General features: G+C 32.0%; 1 protein-coding gene across 2 annotated transcripts in view; it reads right to left on the bottom strand.

Moving 5' to 3' along the window:
- plcg2 (phospholipase C, gamma 2) overlaps positions 1-20598 on the bottom strand; it is a 44954-nt gene that overhangs the window by 18460 nt on the left and 5896 nt on the right. For both annotated transcript variants that reach the window (XR_015514358.1, NM_001044968.2), the window contains 18 exon segments: positions 19675-19827; positions 16860-16953; positions 16737-16784; positions 16567-16651; positions 16291-16374; positions 14800-14843; positions 14647-14707; positions 14072-14173; positions 13880-13998; positions 13704-13789; positions 13496-13613; positions 12156-12324; positions 9609-9704; positions 9439-9516; positions 9184-9365; positions 6284-6484; positions 4611-4730; positions 2737-2917 (listed from right to left, as the gene is read on the bottom strand). Coding sequence is in view for 1 of the 2 variants with exons in the window: in NM_001044968.2 (NP_001038433.1) it covers positions 2737-2917; positions 4611-4730; positions 6284-6484; positions 9184-9365; positions 9439-9516; positions 9609-9704; positions 12156-12324; positions 13496-13613; positions 13704-13789; positions 13880-13998; positions 14072-14173; positions 14647-14707; positions 14800-14843; positions 16291-16374; positions 16567-16651; positions 16737-16784; positions 16860-16953; positions 19675-19827 (2021 nt within the window). In the remaining variant the exon portion in view is untranslated.

Here is a 20598-nt window from a genome sequence, read left to right as displayed (position 1 = left end):
TCACTAAACATATTTACAAATTGAAGGATAATACAATTAAATTCAAGAAAACTATTTAAATAAAAAATTACAACTTACAAAACTAACTAAATTTTTCAATGTTTTTGCTTCTCTTGAGTTTTCCTTTTTTTAAAGTTTGTATTTAATATTTTTCTATAACATATACATTTGGCTGTACTAGATTTTTGGACCGTTATCATAAGTTATTGTGTTAGATAAGCTCCAAATTCGGCTTCATGTACAGTCTATGCACAAATGTAATATTGTATAACTTCCTATTGAAAATATGAATTTAAAAGAGAGATTTGTGAGGGGTGTACTAATATATGCTGAGCTCTGTATTCATATAATAGACACATACATACATACACACATACACACACACACACACACACACACACACACACACACACACACACACACACACACACACACACACACACACACACACACACACACACACACACACACACACACACACACACACACACACACACACACACACACACACAGAGTTGAGGGCAAAATTATTAAAGATAAAACACTCACATCTATTAATGGTACCATGATAAAGGCAAACTATGTTCTGGGGGTAATGCCTGATTGTGTTACATATGAACATAATGTGTGCCATAAATTAATTTACACTCTACAACTATATAACATGGAAAAACTCACATGAATAAATATTTATTGGTTATAGATACTATAAATACAGTGTTTTAAACTGTACAAAAGTACTTAAATTATTGTAATACAATAGTTGCTATTTTAATACAACAACTTAAAAAATATAGATGTTTACTTAACGTCTTAACTCTAAATTAAAAGTTTGAAACTTAACAATAATAATACATTTATTCATATATACATACATACTTACATACATACATACAAAAAGTTGAGGGCAAAACTGTCAGCTCTCCTGTACAATATTTATTCTTTTTCAAATATTTGTAATATATGTGATATTTAATAGATTAAGGAATTTTTCACAGTATTTCCTATAATATTTTGTCTTTTGAAGAAAGTCTTATTGTTTTTATTTCGGCTGGAATAAAAGCAGATTTAAAAATTTTTAAAACCATTTTACGGTCAATATTATTAGCCCCATAATGCAATGTTTTTTATGATTGTCTACAGAACAAATTATTGTTGTACAATGACTTCCCTAATTACCCTAACTTGCCCAATTAACCTAGTTAAGCCTTTAAATTGCACTTTAACCCTTTAACTGCCTGCTCTACCAAATAGTTGACCATATTTTGACTGTTTTAAATAATGATTTACACTAAACAGCATTGTTGGTTTACAAAAAAAAAATATATATATAGTTGCACTACAACACTTGACTTGGGTTTTATTGTAAAAAAAAAAACAAGAAGAAATCATGTTTAAAGGAAAATTAAGATAATTTAGTATTTAAAAATGTTTTATTTTGATTATGTTTTAAAATGAATTGGTCTCACAGTTAATATTTTTAGACATTTCATAGTATACAGTATGTATTATATCTGGTAGAGGCAGATATTTTATAAATGATTGGATGTGTTTTGCATTGATGCATTAAGTGTGTTAACTAATGATATTAAAATTAATTAAATGCAATCCAAAAACTTTTTTCTTGGTTGGGTAATTAAATGGTTAAGCTGAATACTAGTATCTTGAAAAATATCCAGTAAAATAAGATGTACTATAATCATGGTAAAGATAAAATAAATCACTTATTACAAATATGGGATTCAAAATATTATATTCACTGTAGAAGTGTGATGAAAAAAAAAATATTTCCAGGAAACAGAACTTATATAAATAAAAAAAGTTCAATAATTACATTTTAACAGGTGGGCTAAAAATGTTGACTTCAACTCTATATATTAATGAAAAATTACAATCATGTCTGGTATAAAATGAAAAATTAAAATTTATAAAACTCAACACATAATTAATCAATCATATGTGGTATACAAAATAAATATTGAAATACAATAAGTAAACAGATTAGATTTTAACAATCACAATAATGTAAGGTGCAGTTATAGTCTGGTTTTTAGATTGAGACAACAAAACATGCTTCTTGTGGTGGAAGGCGGCAGACATTTAGCATAAATGTTATACTAGTCACAGGAAGACGGGGGAAAAACATTAGCACAGTCACAGAAAGTGAATAACCAAATGCATAAATCTGATTTACTGACCATTTATCCAAAAACAAATAAGCAGTTAATCATATTTGGTATACAAAATAAATATTAAAAATACAATAAAAGAGTAAACGATTGGATTTTACTAATCACAATTGTGTTTGGTGCAGTTATAGTCTGGTTTATAGGTGAAGACAACAAAAGATGCATCTTGTGGTGGAAGGCGGCAGACATTTAGCTTGAATGTTATACTAGCCACAGGAAGACAGGAGGAAAAAAACATTAGCACAGCCACAGAAAGTGAAAAACCAAACACTTAAAACTGTTTTACTGACCGTTTATCCAAAAACAAATGTGCATTTTATACACGTGCTAATAAATCAAAACTATTATGTCGAGCTCTGATTGCAAAAAGGAGAAGAGGCTAATAGAGCAACTCGAGATGAAAACTTGTGAGTGTAACATGCAAACTGTGGCCTGAGCAAAGGAAGAAGTGCACAAGCTCTTGATCACTTTGAAGAGTGAATGCAGTCGCTGCACGCAAACACTAACAGTGTGTAGTGAAGACAGAAGGTGGAGTGCTTTTTCTTACCGAACTGAAGCGCTCTACTAGTTCTGGTGTAACAGGATAGCGCAGTTTTGTTTTTCGATACAGCGGCTTCTTTCGGAAATAGTCCACTAGTTCCACCAGGCTGTCAAACTCACTAGAAGTGCCCAGAATGTACATAGAGCCGTCTTTGTGTATCCGGCAGTGCTTCACCAAGCCTTCGCCTCTGTTTCAGACCATGAAAGCCAAGAAAACGATGTTACTGGCAATAATTACAATCACTATTATATAAAATATTAAAAACTCAAAAATGCTTATGTGGGTTTTCCGATAAAGTTTTAAAAAAATAATACAGAAATATTAATAATTTAATAATAATTATTATTATTCAAGATTTTTTTAAATATTTATTAAAATAATTTATTCAAATAACTGCTTTTATATTATATGTAGTTTCAGATGAAATTATTACTCCAGTCATTACTGCTTTTATTAGTATTACCATAAATAAAGTGATTTCTGAAGGATCATGTGACTTTGAAGACTGGAGTAATTAAGCTAAAAATTCATCATTAAAACCACTGGAATAAATTATTAAATTAAAAGATAAATGAAAACCTTTGGATGGTTATTTTATAGTGCAATGACATTTCACAATTTTAATATTTTTACTGTATTTTTGATTAAATAAATGCAGCCTTGCTGAACAGGATAAGCTTATTTTAAATCATTTAAAAATTCTACTAACCCCAAACTTTTGACCAATTTTTGTTTTTATTTTTTATACAGAAATAATATTAAGTGCATAATTAAGTTGTTGTGAAAATAAATAATATGTGAAATAATTAATTCTATTAATCTGACTTAAACCCTCATTAAAATACAGAAAACAATAAGTAGTTATACAATTTGCATTGAATTTTCAATAATTAAAAACATTTTACATGGTAAACTCAATCATAAAACAAAATAAAATATAAACTATGGTATATTAAGTATATACTATATACTAAATACAACTTTAATATTTCAATAAAACTTTAATATGCATGTTTTCTTGCACTTGAAATCAACTAATTAGATTTCAAACACAATTCATATTTTTAACAAATTTTTTCCACATATTCTAAAAATGAGTTTTTTCCCCTGCACTGAGCCATAAATCTCTATCTCAGAGGATCCTACATACTGTAAACCAAACTTTATCAGTTCATTCATATCTGTATTGTATAATTATATTATGTTTATTTTATACATTACATTCATTCATTCATTCATTTTCTTTTCGGCTTAGTCCCTAATCCGGGGTCGCCACAGCGGAATGAACCACCAATTTATCCAGCACGTTTTTACGCAGCGAATGCCCTTCCAGCTGCAACCCATCACTGGGAAATATATTATATTCAATATTATATTTTTACTGAGGGATTTCTGCATACATAATTTACCTGATTATATGCCACATTTTAATCAACAAAACAAAATGGAAATTGTATAGTATGTCTGTCTGTTTGCATAATTCTGAATTAAAAGAAGAGATTTCCAAAAATTCTTTTTTTAAAAAACAACCTTTGACTCCAATGTTAAAAAAAATGTTCACATGTTTGAACCCAACTTTATTCAATGTTTAGATTTCTGCGCTAATAATGTATGCAAATTAGTGCATTCTTAAAGAAATAATAATAAATAATTTGCATATTCAAACGTAACATTTTAGAAAATCAAATACTACGTTTTTGTAGAATACTAAAAATGTGTGCAATTTGTTCATGTGAACAATTAAAAATTAGGAATAACTGGAAAAATCTGGAAATAGCCGTTTTGTTTTACCTATTCACCTGCAACCTGCCTTAAATTCACATTTAATTCAAAGCATTTTCTGCCGTATATTTGCATTGAGGATTTGTAAAGAGTAGCACCTGAATGTGATGGCATACGAGTCTGAATCCTCTCTCTGTCTGATGAGGAAGGCTCCGTCTCGAGGGATCCGCATTAGATAGTCCTCCGCCTCACCCCGACTCAAGTTACTGTAAAACCACCTATAGACAACAAAACCACAGCTTCATGTCAGTGCTGCACCTGCAGATGCTTGTTTGTAAGCGTGAGCTTGACCACGTGCTCTTCTGCAGCCCTGTTGGCCGGGATGTGGTGAACACCATCAGGCTGTTTATGAGTGCCAAAGCAGAAGAAGACCTAAAACAACACTCCGAAAAACAACACCTGCTGACGGACACAAACTCTGATTGTGAATGTACTGGCCTGGGATCATTTTTTGCGGGTAGTGAAAGTAAATATGCATTTATTTAACGAGAGAGAGAGAGAGACAAAGAAGGAAAGAAAGAGAGATAGCAGAATAAAAAGTAGAATAATTTGATTAAATGCATGTAAATTATTAAAAATTTACAAATTAATAATCCGCTACAATACTGTTAGCCATTTCTCAGCAATGCTTTTAATTAATATATTGCTAAATATCTAGGCCTTAATAAACTATAACTATTAGACTTTAATCAATAAAGATACTGTACATATTTTACAATAATAACAGTAATTTACATAATCATATTCCTAAAAATAAATGCATTGTTATTATTATTATTAGTATTATTATTATTATTATTATTATTATTATTATTATTATTATTAGTAGTAGTAGTAGTAGTAGTAGTATTATTATTATTATTATTATTATTAGTAGTAGTAGTAGTAGTAGTAGTAGTAGTAGTAGTATTCATGACAATAGTTAATAATAATAATATTAATATTAATTATGTTGTTAAGATTAAATTTATAAAACAATTAAAAATACTACTGAACTGTATTTAACATTATTAAATGTTTAATATAATCATAGACGGATAAATAAAAATAATTGCATTATTATATTTATTATCATCACTATCCAAATTCTGAATGCAAATAATATAATTTAATATAATAACAATAAAATAATAATAGTTATGAATTAAATCCATGAAGAAATATCACTGTATAATGTATAGAGTACACTGTAAACTGTATAGAGAACGGAGAATAATTTTATTCTATATAATCATAGTATGAAGAATTATTGACATTTTTATTAATATTTAATCAAATAATAAAATTACAAAAATCAAAGAAAAATACCACAAAAAAACTACTGTGAAGTAGAACAACTGTATTATGATAATAATAATAATAATAATAATAATAATAATAATAATTATTATTATTATTATTATTATTATTATAACACTAATTATTCATATTATTATATTATATTTTATTATGATTTTTGTTATTTATATGTATATATTAATATTATTATTATTACTAATATTATTATTATTTTATCCAATAACAGTAAAATTACATAAAACTAATATTATTGTTTGTTAAATGATAAAAGACTCATAACCTCTCACGAAAAACATGGTATAATATTTGAATCGAAAACATACTGTGTTGTCATGCATTATTAGACTTATTAAAATAGTTATCAGCAAACTCCCAAGCAACTCTGTTTCATACACTTGCCAAGACCTATTTTTGTTATCATCGGGTTCATATAAATGTTAATTTTAGTCTCTGGTATCAAGTTTTGACTCACCCTTCCAACTGGTGCGTGTCTGGTTTAGGCACATATTCAGTGAGGCGCAGGTTGAAATCCTGACAGCGGAGCAGGTTGTCTCTGTAATAATAGATGAGAGCATACACGCTGGGGAAGTGCAGGTTTTCTGTCAGGAAATAAACTGTGTGTCCTCCTTCCAAGCAGGAACGGATTCGACAATGCTGAACTCGTCCACTGCGCCTAGAAGAAGCAAAAAGACAATTCTAGAAAAAAAAATCTGTGCATGACCAAAGAATACAGTCATTAAAAAGAATCAATAGGGACATTCTTTTCATACAGGACCTTATGATATATATAGTGCTCAGCATATATGAGTACACCACACACAAGTCTTTCATTTAAATACATTTTTTTATAGGATGCTTTGCATTATATATGTGCAAATACATACATTAGTTTAGTCAGTGCGAAAACCAAATCTGGAGCTTATCTAACAGAATAACTTACAATAACAGTTTATAAATTAGTAGCCCATATTTTTATAGGGAAAATATTAAATAACATTTTCAAAAATAGCAATACAATTTTGTTAAAATGTTGTATTTTGTAAACTTTTTGCAATATTTTGTATGAATTGAAATGAATTTTGAAATTATCTTTCCATTTCTAAAAATGTTCTGTGACTAAAATATAATTTTAATAAATATCTCTGCTCAATAAATCTGTTTGGTTCAAATGCACTAATATGCAATATATTAGTTTTATATTACTAATATAAGTTACCTATATTCACTTAGAAATTGATTTAAAAAATACTCATTTTCAGGTGGTGTACTCAATAATGCTGAGCACTGTATAACAATTATATGCTATCTATACAAATCTTCAAAAATATACAACATTTCCTTTAAAAAGACACTATAGTAGTTAGTCAAAGCATACTATTATGTCAGTTTAAACTTAATTTCTGTTTTTCCCCACTTCTTTTTAATGTATCTAATAATACAGTTTGCTGTCATTTTAGTAGTATTTTTTTCAATACATTAATTGATTGTTTAAAACAATAAGCAAAGTTCAAACAAATAGACAATTTTGTAAAAGAAAAGGGAAATAATTAAATGTGACAATGTGTTTATTCTGTGGTTTTACCAAATCAAATATAATGTCAGGGTGATAAAAAAGAGAAATGAAAATGTACTCACCCTCTAGTGGTTCCAAACTATTATTTCTTTCTTCTGTTGAACACAAAAGTAGAAATTTTGAAGAATGTTGGTAATCAGTACCCATTGACTGCCATTTTAGGGGACAAAATCTCTATAAAAGTTAACAACTGCGAGTTACCAACTCATTCAAAATATCACCTTTTATGTTCAACAGCAACCCCCAAAAAAGTAAACTCTAAAGGCTTTGAGGATGAGTACATTTTATTTTACTCAATTCATGATAACAATTAGATTTTTATTTTATTTTTCAAGATTTTCAGATCATTCATATTTTGTTTCTCTTAGTATAAGTATTCTATCCAGTCCCTCCAGGATTTCACCAAAAAGGCAAAACAAAGCAGATTTTTAGCGACTAAAATGATCAATTAAGTGTCAAGATTGCAGCAAATTTCACAGCATTTATTTTATTGTTTTTCTGAGAATATATACACAAATTGACACTTCTTAAATCTTTATACAGTTTTGGACCTTGACAATCATTGATTTCTGTAATTTATCTAAACAGAGAAACTAGACTTTACCGCTAAAGCTGCTGTATCATATTTGAAAATTAAACCAAATGGAAAATAATGCATCCGTGTTGTTGGACAGCTGTTTGAACACATTGGAGGACATGATGCAGAGCATACATGCTTACAGTATGTGTGTCTGTGTGTGTGTGTGAGCGAGGGAGGAAGAAAGAGAGAGTGGGGTTGGGGGGGGGCAACACATATGACAACAGGATGCATATATATACAATATGTAGAAGTTTAGCAAGTGATAAACTCATGTGGCCTAGTTCAAACAGGCTTTGAATGTACGGCACGATAATGTCACATGACACTGATCACACGCTAGATGACAAGCGTATATTAACAGCTTGAGGCTTTGTACACCCGCATGCATTTTCTATTCATAAATACTTTGTTTTTAATGTTAAACTATACAGATGGTGCACTGTGGTGTGGCAGGAATTTGAACAGTGTCCCGACCATCCAAAATATGTGGCTATAAAAAACAATACTACACAAAATTTTGCGACAATGATTTTTGTCAACCTTGCCATGAAAAAAAAAAAATTCACCAAGTTACATAAAAAAACCCAGAAACTGTTTCTGTAGGCAAGTATTTTACAGTACTTTAAAAATACTCATAAATGTCTCTGTCAGTGTTTAAAACTATTCTTTTTAATTTGCCAAAAAGTGGCAATTTCAAAGCTGTCACATCCATAACGGAAAAGTGTCACATCCATAACAGCACTTTTTCCTCATAAATTTGAAAATATTAAATAAAATAAAACCAATATTTTTTGTTCTATAGAGAGACAACTCTTCTCCTTTTGATTAGCATTGTTTCTTTTGGGTTGTGCAGTTTAATTCACAGAAATTCTACAAAGTATGCTGTATACTGTAATCTTGCAGAATTTTTTGTCACATCCATAACACATGTTTATTTTCCTCATTTAAAATATAAAAAAATGTTTGCAGATTGATATTTTTCTGGTCCCTTAACTCGCGGTCAGTTGTTTTGGAAAATATAAGCAAAAACTTCAATGTATTGTTAACATATGGTTTCTATGCGAATTTATGTTTTGAGTTTTTGCTACAAATGTCACATCAATAACGCTGGAATTGCTCATATATAGTATGTAAATAGTATAGTAAATATATACATAAACATACACACATGCAAACAATGCAAACAAAAAAACATCTTCTTATATGAGATCTACATTACCAGAATGAAAGTGTGCAATCATTTACGAAGGTGTCACTCTCCCGAACCAGAAATGTTCCATCAACTCCACCCGATTCAGCACAGTATTCCTGCAGCAGTCTTTCTGCAGTCATTCGGCCCTCGGACATCCGGCCATGAAACCACGGCTCAGACTGATGAAGCTCCGTGCAAGACTGGACCGACTGAGGAGAAGTCTCAATCAGACTTCATTTGTGCCACCATTAACCTGAATCTCATTCTGAAGTGCAGACTCACCTTTTCTTCCTCTTCATCATTCTCCTCCGCATAATAGAGCGTTTTATTCTCAATCACACAGTAGTGCCTGTACCACCTCTGAACACAAACACAGTTCAGCAGAAATGATAATATTAATAGTGATGAAACTGAAAGCCAAGATGAAACAATCAGAGAAGGAAGTTTAAAACCTCATCTATTGGATCCCAGATGAAGAGCTCTCCTTGCTTATCTCCTTTTCGAAGGTCCTTTCTGCCAAAGGTCTGATCGATGTTCAGTTTTTTGTGCTGTTAAAGAAACTCTGATTCAGAATTGTATAAAGAAAGGGATCCTAGTATGTTTTTATACTTTCAATCTCTTTTAGTTCATAATGCTGTTGGAACTAGGGCTGCACAATATATCGATTCCAGGGCCAGAGTGGGACTTCTTTTCAGCCCTGGAGTTTTAAGCCTCGAGTTTCAAGACCGGCCCACCTCAGTTCACGACTATACTAAAAAACATCATTTCCAATTCAGTTTCTAATGAAAAAAACTGTTCTTCATCATTCTAGTCAGCAAAAAACAAGATTTTACTCCACTCGCAAATAACTTTGCTTGTTTTAAGGAAAAACGTATAATTTTGCCTTATTTCTTCTTTCTTTTGTCTTCTGACAAAACTATTTTTTTTACTTGATCTACAATTTTTTAGATATTTGGACAAGAAACGAGACAAAGCAAATAAGTAAAGCATTTTTTGCATTGTGATTATTCAATTTCTGTACCTGAATACTGTTAGACTGCCCGGAAACCATCAAATAGTGCCATTTTAACTATCTTGTGAAACTGTATTCATATCGCAATATTTATTGCAGAAAAATAAAATATTGCAATATAAGATTTTTCCAATACCGTGCAGCCCTGGTTGGAACTATAAAATGATCTGCAAAGCACAAAGTAACTCCTAAACAAGTTATTTCTTACATCTTTTATTTTATTGCTAGTTAAGGTGTTCAAAAAATCGTTTCACTATATTTCTTTGCAAATTTTAGATTTGGTAATCAATTTCTGACATAAATTATATCAAGTTTTGTGTTTAGCAGCCAAAGTATTGGTATTCGGTCTCTAAATGTAGTTCTTGGTTATCAGTATCGGCCAGAATTCATCATAATATTGCAGTTCTAGACATTGCCTTTCACAGACCTAAAAGAGAGATCAGTTTAACGCTCATGTGATGTGCTTTTTGTGCTCGCACATTTAATCTTTGTTACCAGTGTTACCAACTATTTTCAAAGACAAAGCACTAAGCTCTGCCGAAAAAGTCGCTAAAAGTCGCTAGATTACAACATACATTAATTTGCATATTACTGATGTCATCACGTTCTACCGTTTTTGTTTGTTCAAGAGCCTATGGTTAATAAAGGAACATTTATATAATATAGATGTTTATTGAATTTGCAGTATTTCCCAGGGATAATAAAGTTTAGAAACTGCCACTAAAATATCTGATTGTAAACAAGAAATGAATAAATGGTCAAATTAAATTATTTAAATAAGGGAGAAGCAGATTGGTTTGTCTCTAAAATAGAAATATCTCACACCGGTGCTAAATCATTTACTGTCAGTACGCAGAGGAGTGATCTGCTCTCAGGCTGCAGGTAGGAGAGACTCATAAATAAGGACTGGGCCGCATGTCAGTGCTCTGAGGCGGGGGAAGGGCTGATGGCATCACCTGCAGCTCGTTGATAAGAGTAATGACGGTACAGTATGGACACATGAGAGTCTACAAAAATCTCCAGTAACACACAAAGTCGCTAGATTTGTCGCTAGTCGCTTTTTAAAAATTTGTCGCTAAGAGGGTTGTTAAGTTGCTAAGTTGGCAACACTGTTACATTTAATACATTTTAGAGCAATTATTGATCTTTTTGTGCAGGATTATTTGTTAGCTTTTCACTCTTTTGAATTGTTTTCCTAGGTACCTATGTTTTTTCAAGTGTGATGAGTTTGAATCGATTCAGTGTTTGTTTGCTAAAAATTTGCTATAATATATCAAGAGCTTAAACCGACAAGACTTTAAAATGCATTTAAGTGTGTTGTTTGTTGCTGCTAATGCACAAGCTGTAAAGGCACCGCCCTCTACTGAAAAAGGGGTGTGGAGCAACAGCTCATTTGCATTTAAAGAGACACACAAATGGAGTGTTTTTGCTTCCGGACAATTTACTGGCCATTGACAGTGCGGTATAGTTAATAATCTGTGGTTTAATTTGAGCCAAATTTCCACAGACAGATTCTGGGTACACCTTACAATACATCGAATAAAAATAATCATAATACAACCCTTTCATTCTTTATGAAAAATCTATCATTTGTTTGCATTAATAACATGCAAAAAAAAGTTGCGTTATCTTGTTGTCAGAGGCAAAGGTATAGGTTGGAGCACACATTCTTTTTCAAGTCTGCAAAGTTGTTTAAGCAAATAATTTTGATGATAGATTTTAGCTCAGGGACCTAAAAACATGTTAGTCCAGTTATGCAATCACATGATTTGCCAAAACAGCTTTGAGGAACTGCTTTTCGAGGAATTTATTTGTTACATCCGTTTCCATTGTAGTTTATTTGAAGGTCTTTCTGTATAATTGTGCACAAATTATCTATTCATGTATTTGCAATCCACGTGATATCCCAAAATGCAAATTAAAATTATGTGAATATAAATATGGCTAGAGGTATGTGTCACATTGCAAACAGAAAGAGCTTTTTTACCTTAATGATGATCTTGCCCTTGAGCTGGGTTGGTGATGGCAGTTGTTCTGCTTCTGGTTCCAGAGGTTCCATCAGGATTTTGTCCTGGAAAACATCTTTGAACACCTGAGCCATCATTTTCTGTTGCTTGACGTCACAGTGTTCTTCTATGGACAGCACCACAGGATACCTGACAACAGTGGACACCGAAAACAATTTGCATTTCCAGAAATACGAAAATGGTATGTAAATAGCTTGTTATTTTTATTATCATGAGGAATACCAGTAATTGTATTCACAGTTGTTTAAGTACCCAATGGTACTGTTAACTAGTAGCTTTTTACTTGCCTATTATTAAGATATTACTGTTTATTAGTACTTATAAAACTTTTTGCATCAAAACTATTTTTTCCTACATCCCTAATACCAAAATCATTTTCCAATATCAAAACTTTTACATTAATAGTTATTTACTATTAATACTGTTAACAAACAGCAAATTAGGAGTCTATTAAGACAAAAGTCATAGTTATTGGTTATTAATACTGAGAATTGTACATTAATACTGTGTATAAAAATAACTGAATTACCATAGGCATGCAAGTCATACTTATGCAAGTCACATTTATTCTCCAAATCAAATAAATCAATGAATAATAAAATCTGCCAGTGCATAAAGAAAATGAAGGCTATTTTAGGAACATTAAGATTTATATAAATTGTGATTGCAATTTAATTAGAAATGAGAAAACCCAAAATACTTACTTCAACCCAAATTTGTTATATTTAAGACATTATTGCTACAACAACGCAAACTTAAGGGGAGAAACTAGCTTTTTACTATATAAATTGTGTGACAATCCAAAAATAAATCCAAAAATAAATGTAAATCATTCATTCATTTTCTTTTTAGTTTAGTCCCTTTATTAATCAGGGGTCGCCAAAGAGGAATGAACCGCCAACTTATCCAGCATCTGTTTTACGCAGTGGATGCTCTTCCAGCCACAACCCAACACTGAAAAAAACCCATACACACTCATTCACACACATACGGCCAATTTAGCTCATTCAATTAAACTATAGCGCATATCTTTGGACAGAGCACCTGAAGGAAACCCACATGAACACTGGAGAATATGCAAACTCCACACAGAAATGCTGTGAGGCAATTGTGCTACCCACTGCACCACCAGGACACTCAATATACAGTTGAAGTCAGATATATTAGTCCTCCTTTGAATTTTTTATTTTTTTTGGTAGAATATACAGTAACTAGGACGTGTTCTTGAAAGGCTTTGTAAAACTGACCCACTTAACACAAAACAACACAGAAAAAGTGTTTGTGTATGTGTTTGACTAACTCAGATGTTGCGAAAGCGTGATCATTGATGGCCTTCACCACATCTTTAAACTTTATCTTGGAGGTTCTGGTCCAGCCGTGATATATAATAGGTTCCTCTGGACCATTCCAGCAGTCCACTGAAATAAAGAAAGCAACATGAACATGAACACTTAGTTTGACAGAATAATAAATAATATTTTATTAAGAGATGAGTGAGATCCACTGACATTCAACACAGCGACAGCCCAGCCTCAGACAGCGCACATACGCTTCTGTTGAAGACTCACTACGCAGCTGATCTCCAGTTAAATATCTGTGAGCAAAAAAAAAAGAGCAACACATAAAGTAACACAGGAAGTAGATGACGATGAGGAGAAGCAGCATGAAGAGCAGCAGCACTGACGTGTTGTGAGACGAGTTGATCCAGTAGTGAGACAGAGGATTGTTCATGTCCAGTGGGCAAATCTCGGAAAACTTGTCATCCCAAATTTGGTTTTCTTTGGAGAAGAGAAAACTGAGGAACTGAAGAGACAGAAACACGTCAGCTACCAGTATAAATGAATATAAGATAAATAAATCTGTCTAGAAGCTGTACCTCTTCAAGGATAAATGCAGGATCATTGGTTTCCCTCATGGTGTCGTCGATGAAGATGGTCATTAACTCTCGGACTTGATTCAGATTGTTAGCCCAAGTCTCCTGCAAAATACAGCATTTTTAATAACAGTGAGTGTCTGAATGAAGCAGGTATACAGTAGTTGACAATCTGTGTTTTGTGGTTTACAAGGACAGTTTTTTTGTAGAATGACATGGGTATGACCTAGTTGTACACTTTTACAGTGGTTTACGAGGACATGCCTGATGTCCTTGTAATTCTGAATGCTTAAAAATTATACTTAAAGTTTCTGACATTCAAATTTGGCCACAGGTTTTCTGTGAGTATTGGGTTTAGGGGCTAGGTTATATAACTGTATTGTATTGGGCTATGTATTGTATTATGCTTTTTACTGTATAAAATACATTACGCCAATGGAAAGTCCCTGTAAATCACCAATATCAACATATACTGTACATGTGTGTGTGTGTGTGTGTGTGTGTGTGTGTGTGTGTGTGTGTGTGTGTGTGTGTGTGTGTGAGAAAGATGAACAGACATGAATATTTGTCAGCCTTACTCTTTGCTGATATAAAAGGAACCTTTGGAAATCACTGAGTTGAATAGGCTGATCACCATTACTGCAGATAAAAATATAGAAAACACATAACATTAGTAGAATATATTACATGTTTATAAAGATTATTGAAAAAACTAAAATTGTATTTCTTACCCCAGGATGAAAGCACACGTCTCCTTTTTAAACTCATCTAAAATCTAACAAGACCAACAACATAAATTAATAATGATACACAATCAAAAATAACTGTACAGATTTTAACATTGTTTAAAAAGCTTGTTTAAATATATGCTATTATTTTGAGCTTTTCATTAATCAAAATGACAAAAAAAAACTATTTTGATGCTGAAAATTCTCTTTAAAAAATAATTATATAAAATTTAAAAAAATAATAATAATTGACATCTTAAAATATATTTTAAAAATCCTTTTTAATTGCATAATATAGAGTTTACATTAGTTTATATTCATGTAGGAGAAATAAATATTTTAGGTAAAAAAAAAAAAAAGACTCTACTGCAAATTATTGTAGTAAATGCGGTTTAAATAAATGCAGTTTATTTAAATGACATGTTAATATATATATTGCAGGCACGTAGCCAGGGGGGTTCGGGTGGTTTGGACGAACTCTGTTGGCTGTTGCTTCAGTGTGACTTCAGCTAATCAGTTTTGGCCAATGCTAAAAAATATTTTCATTTTACAATCTGACATAGGAGAAGTCGCTACTGCATTGTTTTTAAACAGAGAAAACCTTTTACATGAAACTTTTATTCTAAATCTTTTCAAGACCTATTCTTGGAACAAAAAATGAGCAATAATAAGGTGTGAAGCACCAAAAGCGGCTAGTATTAATATTGATATGATATATTGATAAATATATGATTAATTTTGATAAATAATATTGATTTGAACACTACTTTGTTTATTGTTGTTATCCAAGAATTTTTCAATGTACTTTTTTAGAAGAAAGGCTACAAAAATTGTGAAACTACATTATTATTACAATGTTTTAATTATTTTTTTATTATTTAAATGGCCAAACTCTGACTGGGAAAGGTAGATTGTGCTGGCCAGTTTGTTATTTGCCTAATAAATGACACAATAGGGTACAGTTTTTAACTTAAAACTTTAACAGATTCCTTTTTTAATAAGATATGATGTAATAAATTTGTATTTTAAAATAAGTTGTATTTCACATTTATTTATCATAAATCTTTCGGAAATATTTTTGGTATTATTAAAAAGTGTGGTTATGATGTGCATCCAACAAGGTAATGCAGCTAAAAATAGTGCTTAAAATGTATTTAAATCTTTTAATTAAATAGAAAATGATAACTGCAAAAAGGTCCACTTTTTGAGAAAAAATAACCATTCCTCTTACCAGGCTGGCTACGAGTCTAACAATCTTTCGTTTTTTCATTGTAAAATTTCACTATTTTAGTATAGTGTTTTTATTATGCTATTTGTATAGACTAAAATGTGTATAATACTGTTTGCAAATGTCCATTCTTTTTTGAGAATAGTTTTAACTTTATTTAAATAAAAAAATACAGCACTGGCAGTAGAAATGTCTTCTAAAAATATTTTGAACACATTGAATTTAACTGTAACTGCATTACATACAGAGCTAAACTGCACTCTTACCGACTTTTGGTTCTCAAATATCAAAGAATTGTAAAATTTGTGAAATTGCTCAAAATCCAGGACCTCCTTCTTTGCTCCCAATGCCTGAAAGAAAATATTTGAAAATACTAATATTGAGTTTTACAAGAAAATATTACAACTTGTGTATGAACACAGACCATTATCCAAACCTAAGGGAAGAAAAAGTTCCTGCTCTGCAGCGCTACAATTTTCCATATGATGCAAAGCATGTACAGTACTTCCGTTAAGATAATGTATACAATGTTTCATTCATACCGCAAATTTGTCCTTCAAAAAGCGTCCACAAGGTACTTTAAAGTTCATCTGTGGCAAAAGGGACTTCAGCTCTTTCATGGTGATGCTGTGAGAGATGGAAACAGCGTGAAGGAAGAAACAGAAACTACAGTGATACTGGTGGAAAATATATGAAAGAGAAAGAGGAGAACCTGTTTTTCTTCGTCTGATCAACTGAATACATCTGTTTCCTCAGCCAACTACAGAAGAGAAAAAGAAACCAGTACATGATTTGTTTTACAGATTAAGGGTACACTATCTGTAAGTGTGTGTACCTCTCTATAATCTCTGGTGTGTGAGCTGCCAGTGTCTCATCTCTGAGTAACTCCAATCCTGTCAGCCATTTTTCTGCATCTTCCACCGAATCAGCTGTGAAAAAAACAAACAGCGTTAGCTAGCTTTTGCTCCTCTGATTTAAGGACTACATCAAGTTCTTCATTTGACGGTCAATTTTAACCAGCAAAGAAGAGAATACATGTTTTTCACAAGTAAGCAAAATGCATTTCTATAAGCCTTAAAGGGTAAATAAACTGATTTTACAACTCCACTAGAGTTAAACCGTTTGTCATTTTGCCATTTTTTAATGCGATCTTCAGGACTGGAGGGAGCACTTTTAGCTTAGCTTAGCGTAAATCATTGAATCCGATTAGAACATTAGCATCTCTCTCAAATTGAAAAAATGTTTTGATAACTTTTGTAATTTTAAAGCTTGACTCTTCTGTATTTACATCATGTACTAAGACCGACATAAAATGAATGTGTGCTATTTTCTGGGTTGATGTAGCTAGAAACTATACTATTTATAATTAAGCAACCTTGCTGCTGTACCATGCCTGCAGGCACAATGATTTTACGCACAGTGTTAGCTAGCTTTTGCTCCATTGATTTAAGGATTACATCAAGTTCCTCATTTGACAGTCAATTTTAACCAGACAAAGAAGAGAATATTTGTTTTTTCACAAGAAAGCAAAATGCATTTCCATAAGCTTTAAATGAATGATTTTTGAGCAAATAGACTGATTTTACAACTCCACTAGAGTTAAACTGTGTGTCATTTTGCCCTTTTTTAATGCATTCAGCCAATCTTAAGGTCTGAAGAGCACTTTTAGCTTAGCTTAGCATAAATCATTGAATCAGATTAGACCGTTAGCATCTCTCTCGAATTTCAAAAACATTTTGACAATTTTTGCATCTTTAAAGCTTGACTCTTGTGTATTTATATTGTGTACTAAGACTGAAAGAAAATGAAAGGTTGCAATTTTCTAGGTCGATGTACAGTAGCTAGAAACTATACTATATAACCAAGCAACTTTGCTGCCATACCATAGCTGCAGGCACAATGATATTACGCACAACATTAAACAAATGCTAAGTTCTTCATTTGACAGTCAATTTTAACCAGACAAATAAGAGAATACCTGTTTTATTTAACAAGAAAGCAAAATGCATTTACATACTGTAAGCCTTAAAAGAACGTTTTACTTTTTTGGGTAAATGGACTGATTTTAAAACTGTACTAGAGTAAAACTGTTAAACTGACTGCAAGCCCAATGATATTAAGCAATGTCTGAAAATAGTCCCCAGCTAAGTAAAGCCTGGTTTATACTTCTGCGTCAAGTTACCGGCATAACCAATGGCGCATGCAACGCGCGTAGCTGTGCATTCATACTTCTGCGCACTGTCTCTGTTGGTCTGCATTAACACTTCCAAAACGCTAGTTGGCAGTGAGGTGTAAATGTGTCTCTGTATTGAGTTTCTTCGCCTGTGTTTTGTTCTTTCTGAACGCTTCCGGGATGTACAAGTGGTTCAAACTCGCTCATTTTGAGGCAGGAACCAGCGAACGTGCAACAACTTTAACTATGAGGTAAACACTAAACAAAACTTTCCATCCGGAGCTCCTTCACGGGACTCCACACTTGTAAACAATCGCTCCATCGGGCTCGCACCGGTCGCACGGCTCTCGGCCCCGCCCAGACTCATCAGCGATACCAAGCCGACCAATCACAGAGCTTGCGTTACGCGTCGTTGCGACGTTTAGTTACATTTTTTGAGAGATGCATGTCAGAGGCGCCGACGGCCACGGCGTAGGGCTATGAGTGCGTTTGACGCAGAAGTATAAATCAGCCTTTATTAGGTGGCAAGTAGGCAACGTAGCATATCATGTGCTATACAGTATGCTGTATAGTGTGGATGGAAATCATTTTTCTGAAATGCGGCAAAAAATGCTAATATGGCCAATAATTTTTTTATGGTGAAAAATGCACCAGTGTACAATGAAATGGCAGTGGTTTTACAGAGGTTCAGAGAGAAACCTTGGCTAGGATCTTTTTCAAAATTCTAGGACTTTAGAAAACTTTTATCAAATGATGCTAAATTTCTGTAGCGCCACCATCAGGCTGATCAGCGCAGGCCTATGTGATGTAGTAAACAAGGTGGATACTTCCATCCGTCAAACTATCAACTTACAGTTTGGTCTGCCAAATCAATTTAAGGGCAGAATGGGGGTCTTTAAAAGCCCATACAATTATTACAGCCTCTCAGCACTAGGTACATGAATTAAACTAAAAAAAATGATTAATCATGTTAAATTATAAATACATGTCAAGTGCATTATATTTGATAAAAGACTTTAAACCAGCTGTGCCTATGAAATACTATTTATTTTCATTATGTACATTATTTCAAAGTTTGATTCTGTTGAGGTGGCAATTTTGAAAGCATTTCTTAAATTTGTTTATACACAGTTTGACCAAGGTAAGGCAGAACTTTAAAAAAAAACACATTTCTATAGTACACAGATACACACAGTTTGACCATGTTAAACCATTTTAAAAGTGCAGTTTTAACATGTTGATGCAGTAAGTTCTTTAGTACGCAGAGACACTAACAGTTAACAGTTATTCTGCAATAACTGACATGATCAAACTGTGCGTTTTGGTGAAATTAAATTAAGCAAGTTTTGTGTAGCTTACATATATCATGATATATGGTGTAGCATAACACGTGACATATGATGGAATTAAATTTGCGGAGATTTTTTTAAACAATGGTAACTTACAATGTGTAATATGTACAAGAGGATTCACTTACCTCCCAGACTGAGAGTGTTGAGAACAAACTGAGAGCCGTAGAATATGGTAAAGCATGTGTTTGGGTCTGTATTTCTATCTTTGTGGTCCTTGAAGCGATCAAATTCTTTGGAGTTTTTTCCTGGTCGTACTTCCCGGATTTCAAAAATGTCCACTGCAAAAGTGAGATACAAGATAAGATTACAGTAATAAATCAAGTAGATCAAGTTAGTGTTGATGTTGTTGTTACTACATCCTAATTAAAATATTTTCTATTACTTGAAATCAAAGTTGATAAATAAATAAAATAAAATATAATTTGTGATGAATAATTGTATTGAAAACATTGCGTATGAAAACTAAAGCTGATTTACTAAAATGACTGAAATATAAAAGTTCAAAAAGACATTTAGGCAAATAATAATATTGCAAATAAAAAAAATAAAATAAAAAATAATAATTAAAACTTAAATATATATTATATTTAACTTTAGTCAATATATTGAATAAAGTTTATATTTACTAAATATATATTATAATATATATTTTTGTGTTTTGAACTAAATATGTCATTACATATATAAAAAGGGCATAGCAAAGTGCTGGGCATATTATATCAAAACTTTCAAAAATGTAAATAAAGTAAAAGCTTTCACAGTTATGAGCAAAAGGAGCAACAGACTGATTAGGTGGTGAGGAGAAAAAATAGGGTTCATCAGTGTTTGTAGTGACTGTGCAAGTGCCACCTCAGAGGGTGAGAAAGGCGGGTGTGATGGATCTACATTTACTGACAATAGACATTGAGTCTACTGGTCACACCACTATAGTCTTTTCCTACATGATCATGTTACATCTTATTTTCCTTCGGTTGACACTAAATAACTTTTTAATGTTGCAAACTTGTATCTACTACATTTCACTCTTCCTAATGACTTTACATTTCAGT

Source organism: Danio rerio, chromosome 18, assembly GCF_052040795.2.
Source record: "Danio rerio strain M-AB ecotype USA chromosome 18, GRCz13ab, whole genome shotgun sequence".
NCBI lineage: Eukaryota > Metazoa > Chordata > Actinopteri > Cypriniformes > Danionidae > Danio > Danio rerio.
This window is presented reverse-complemented; position numbering and strand designations above follow the sequence as displayed.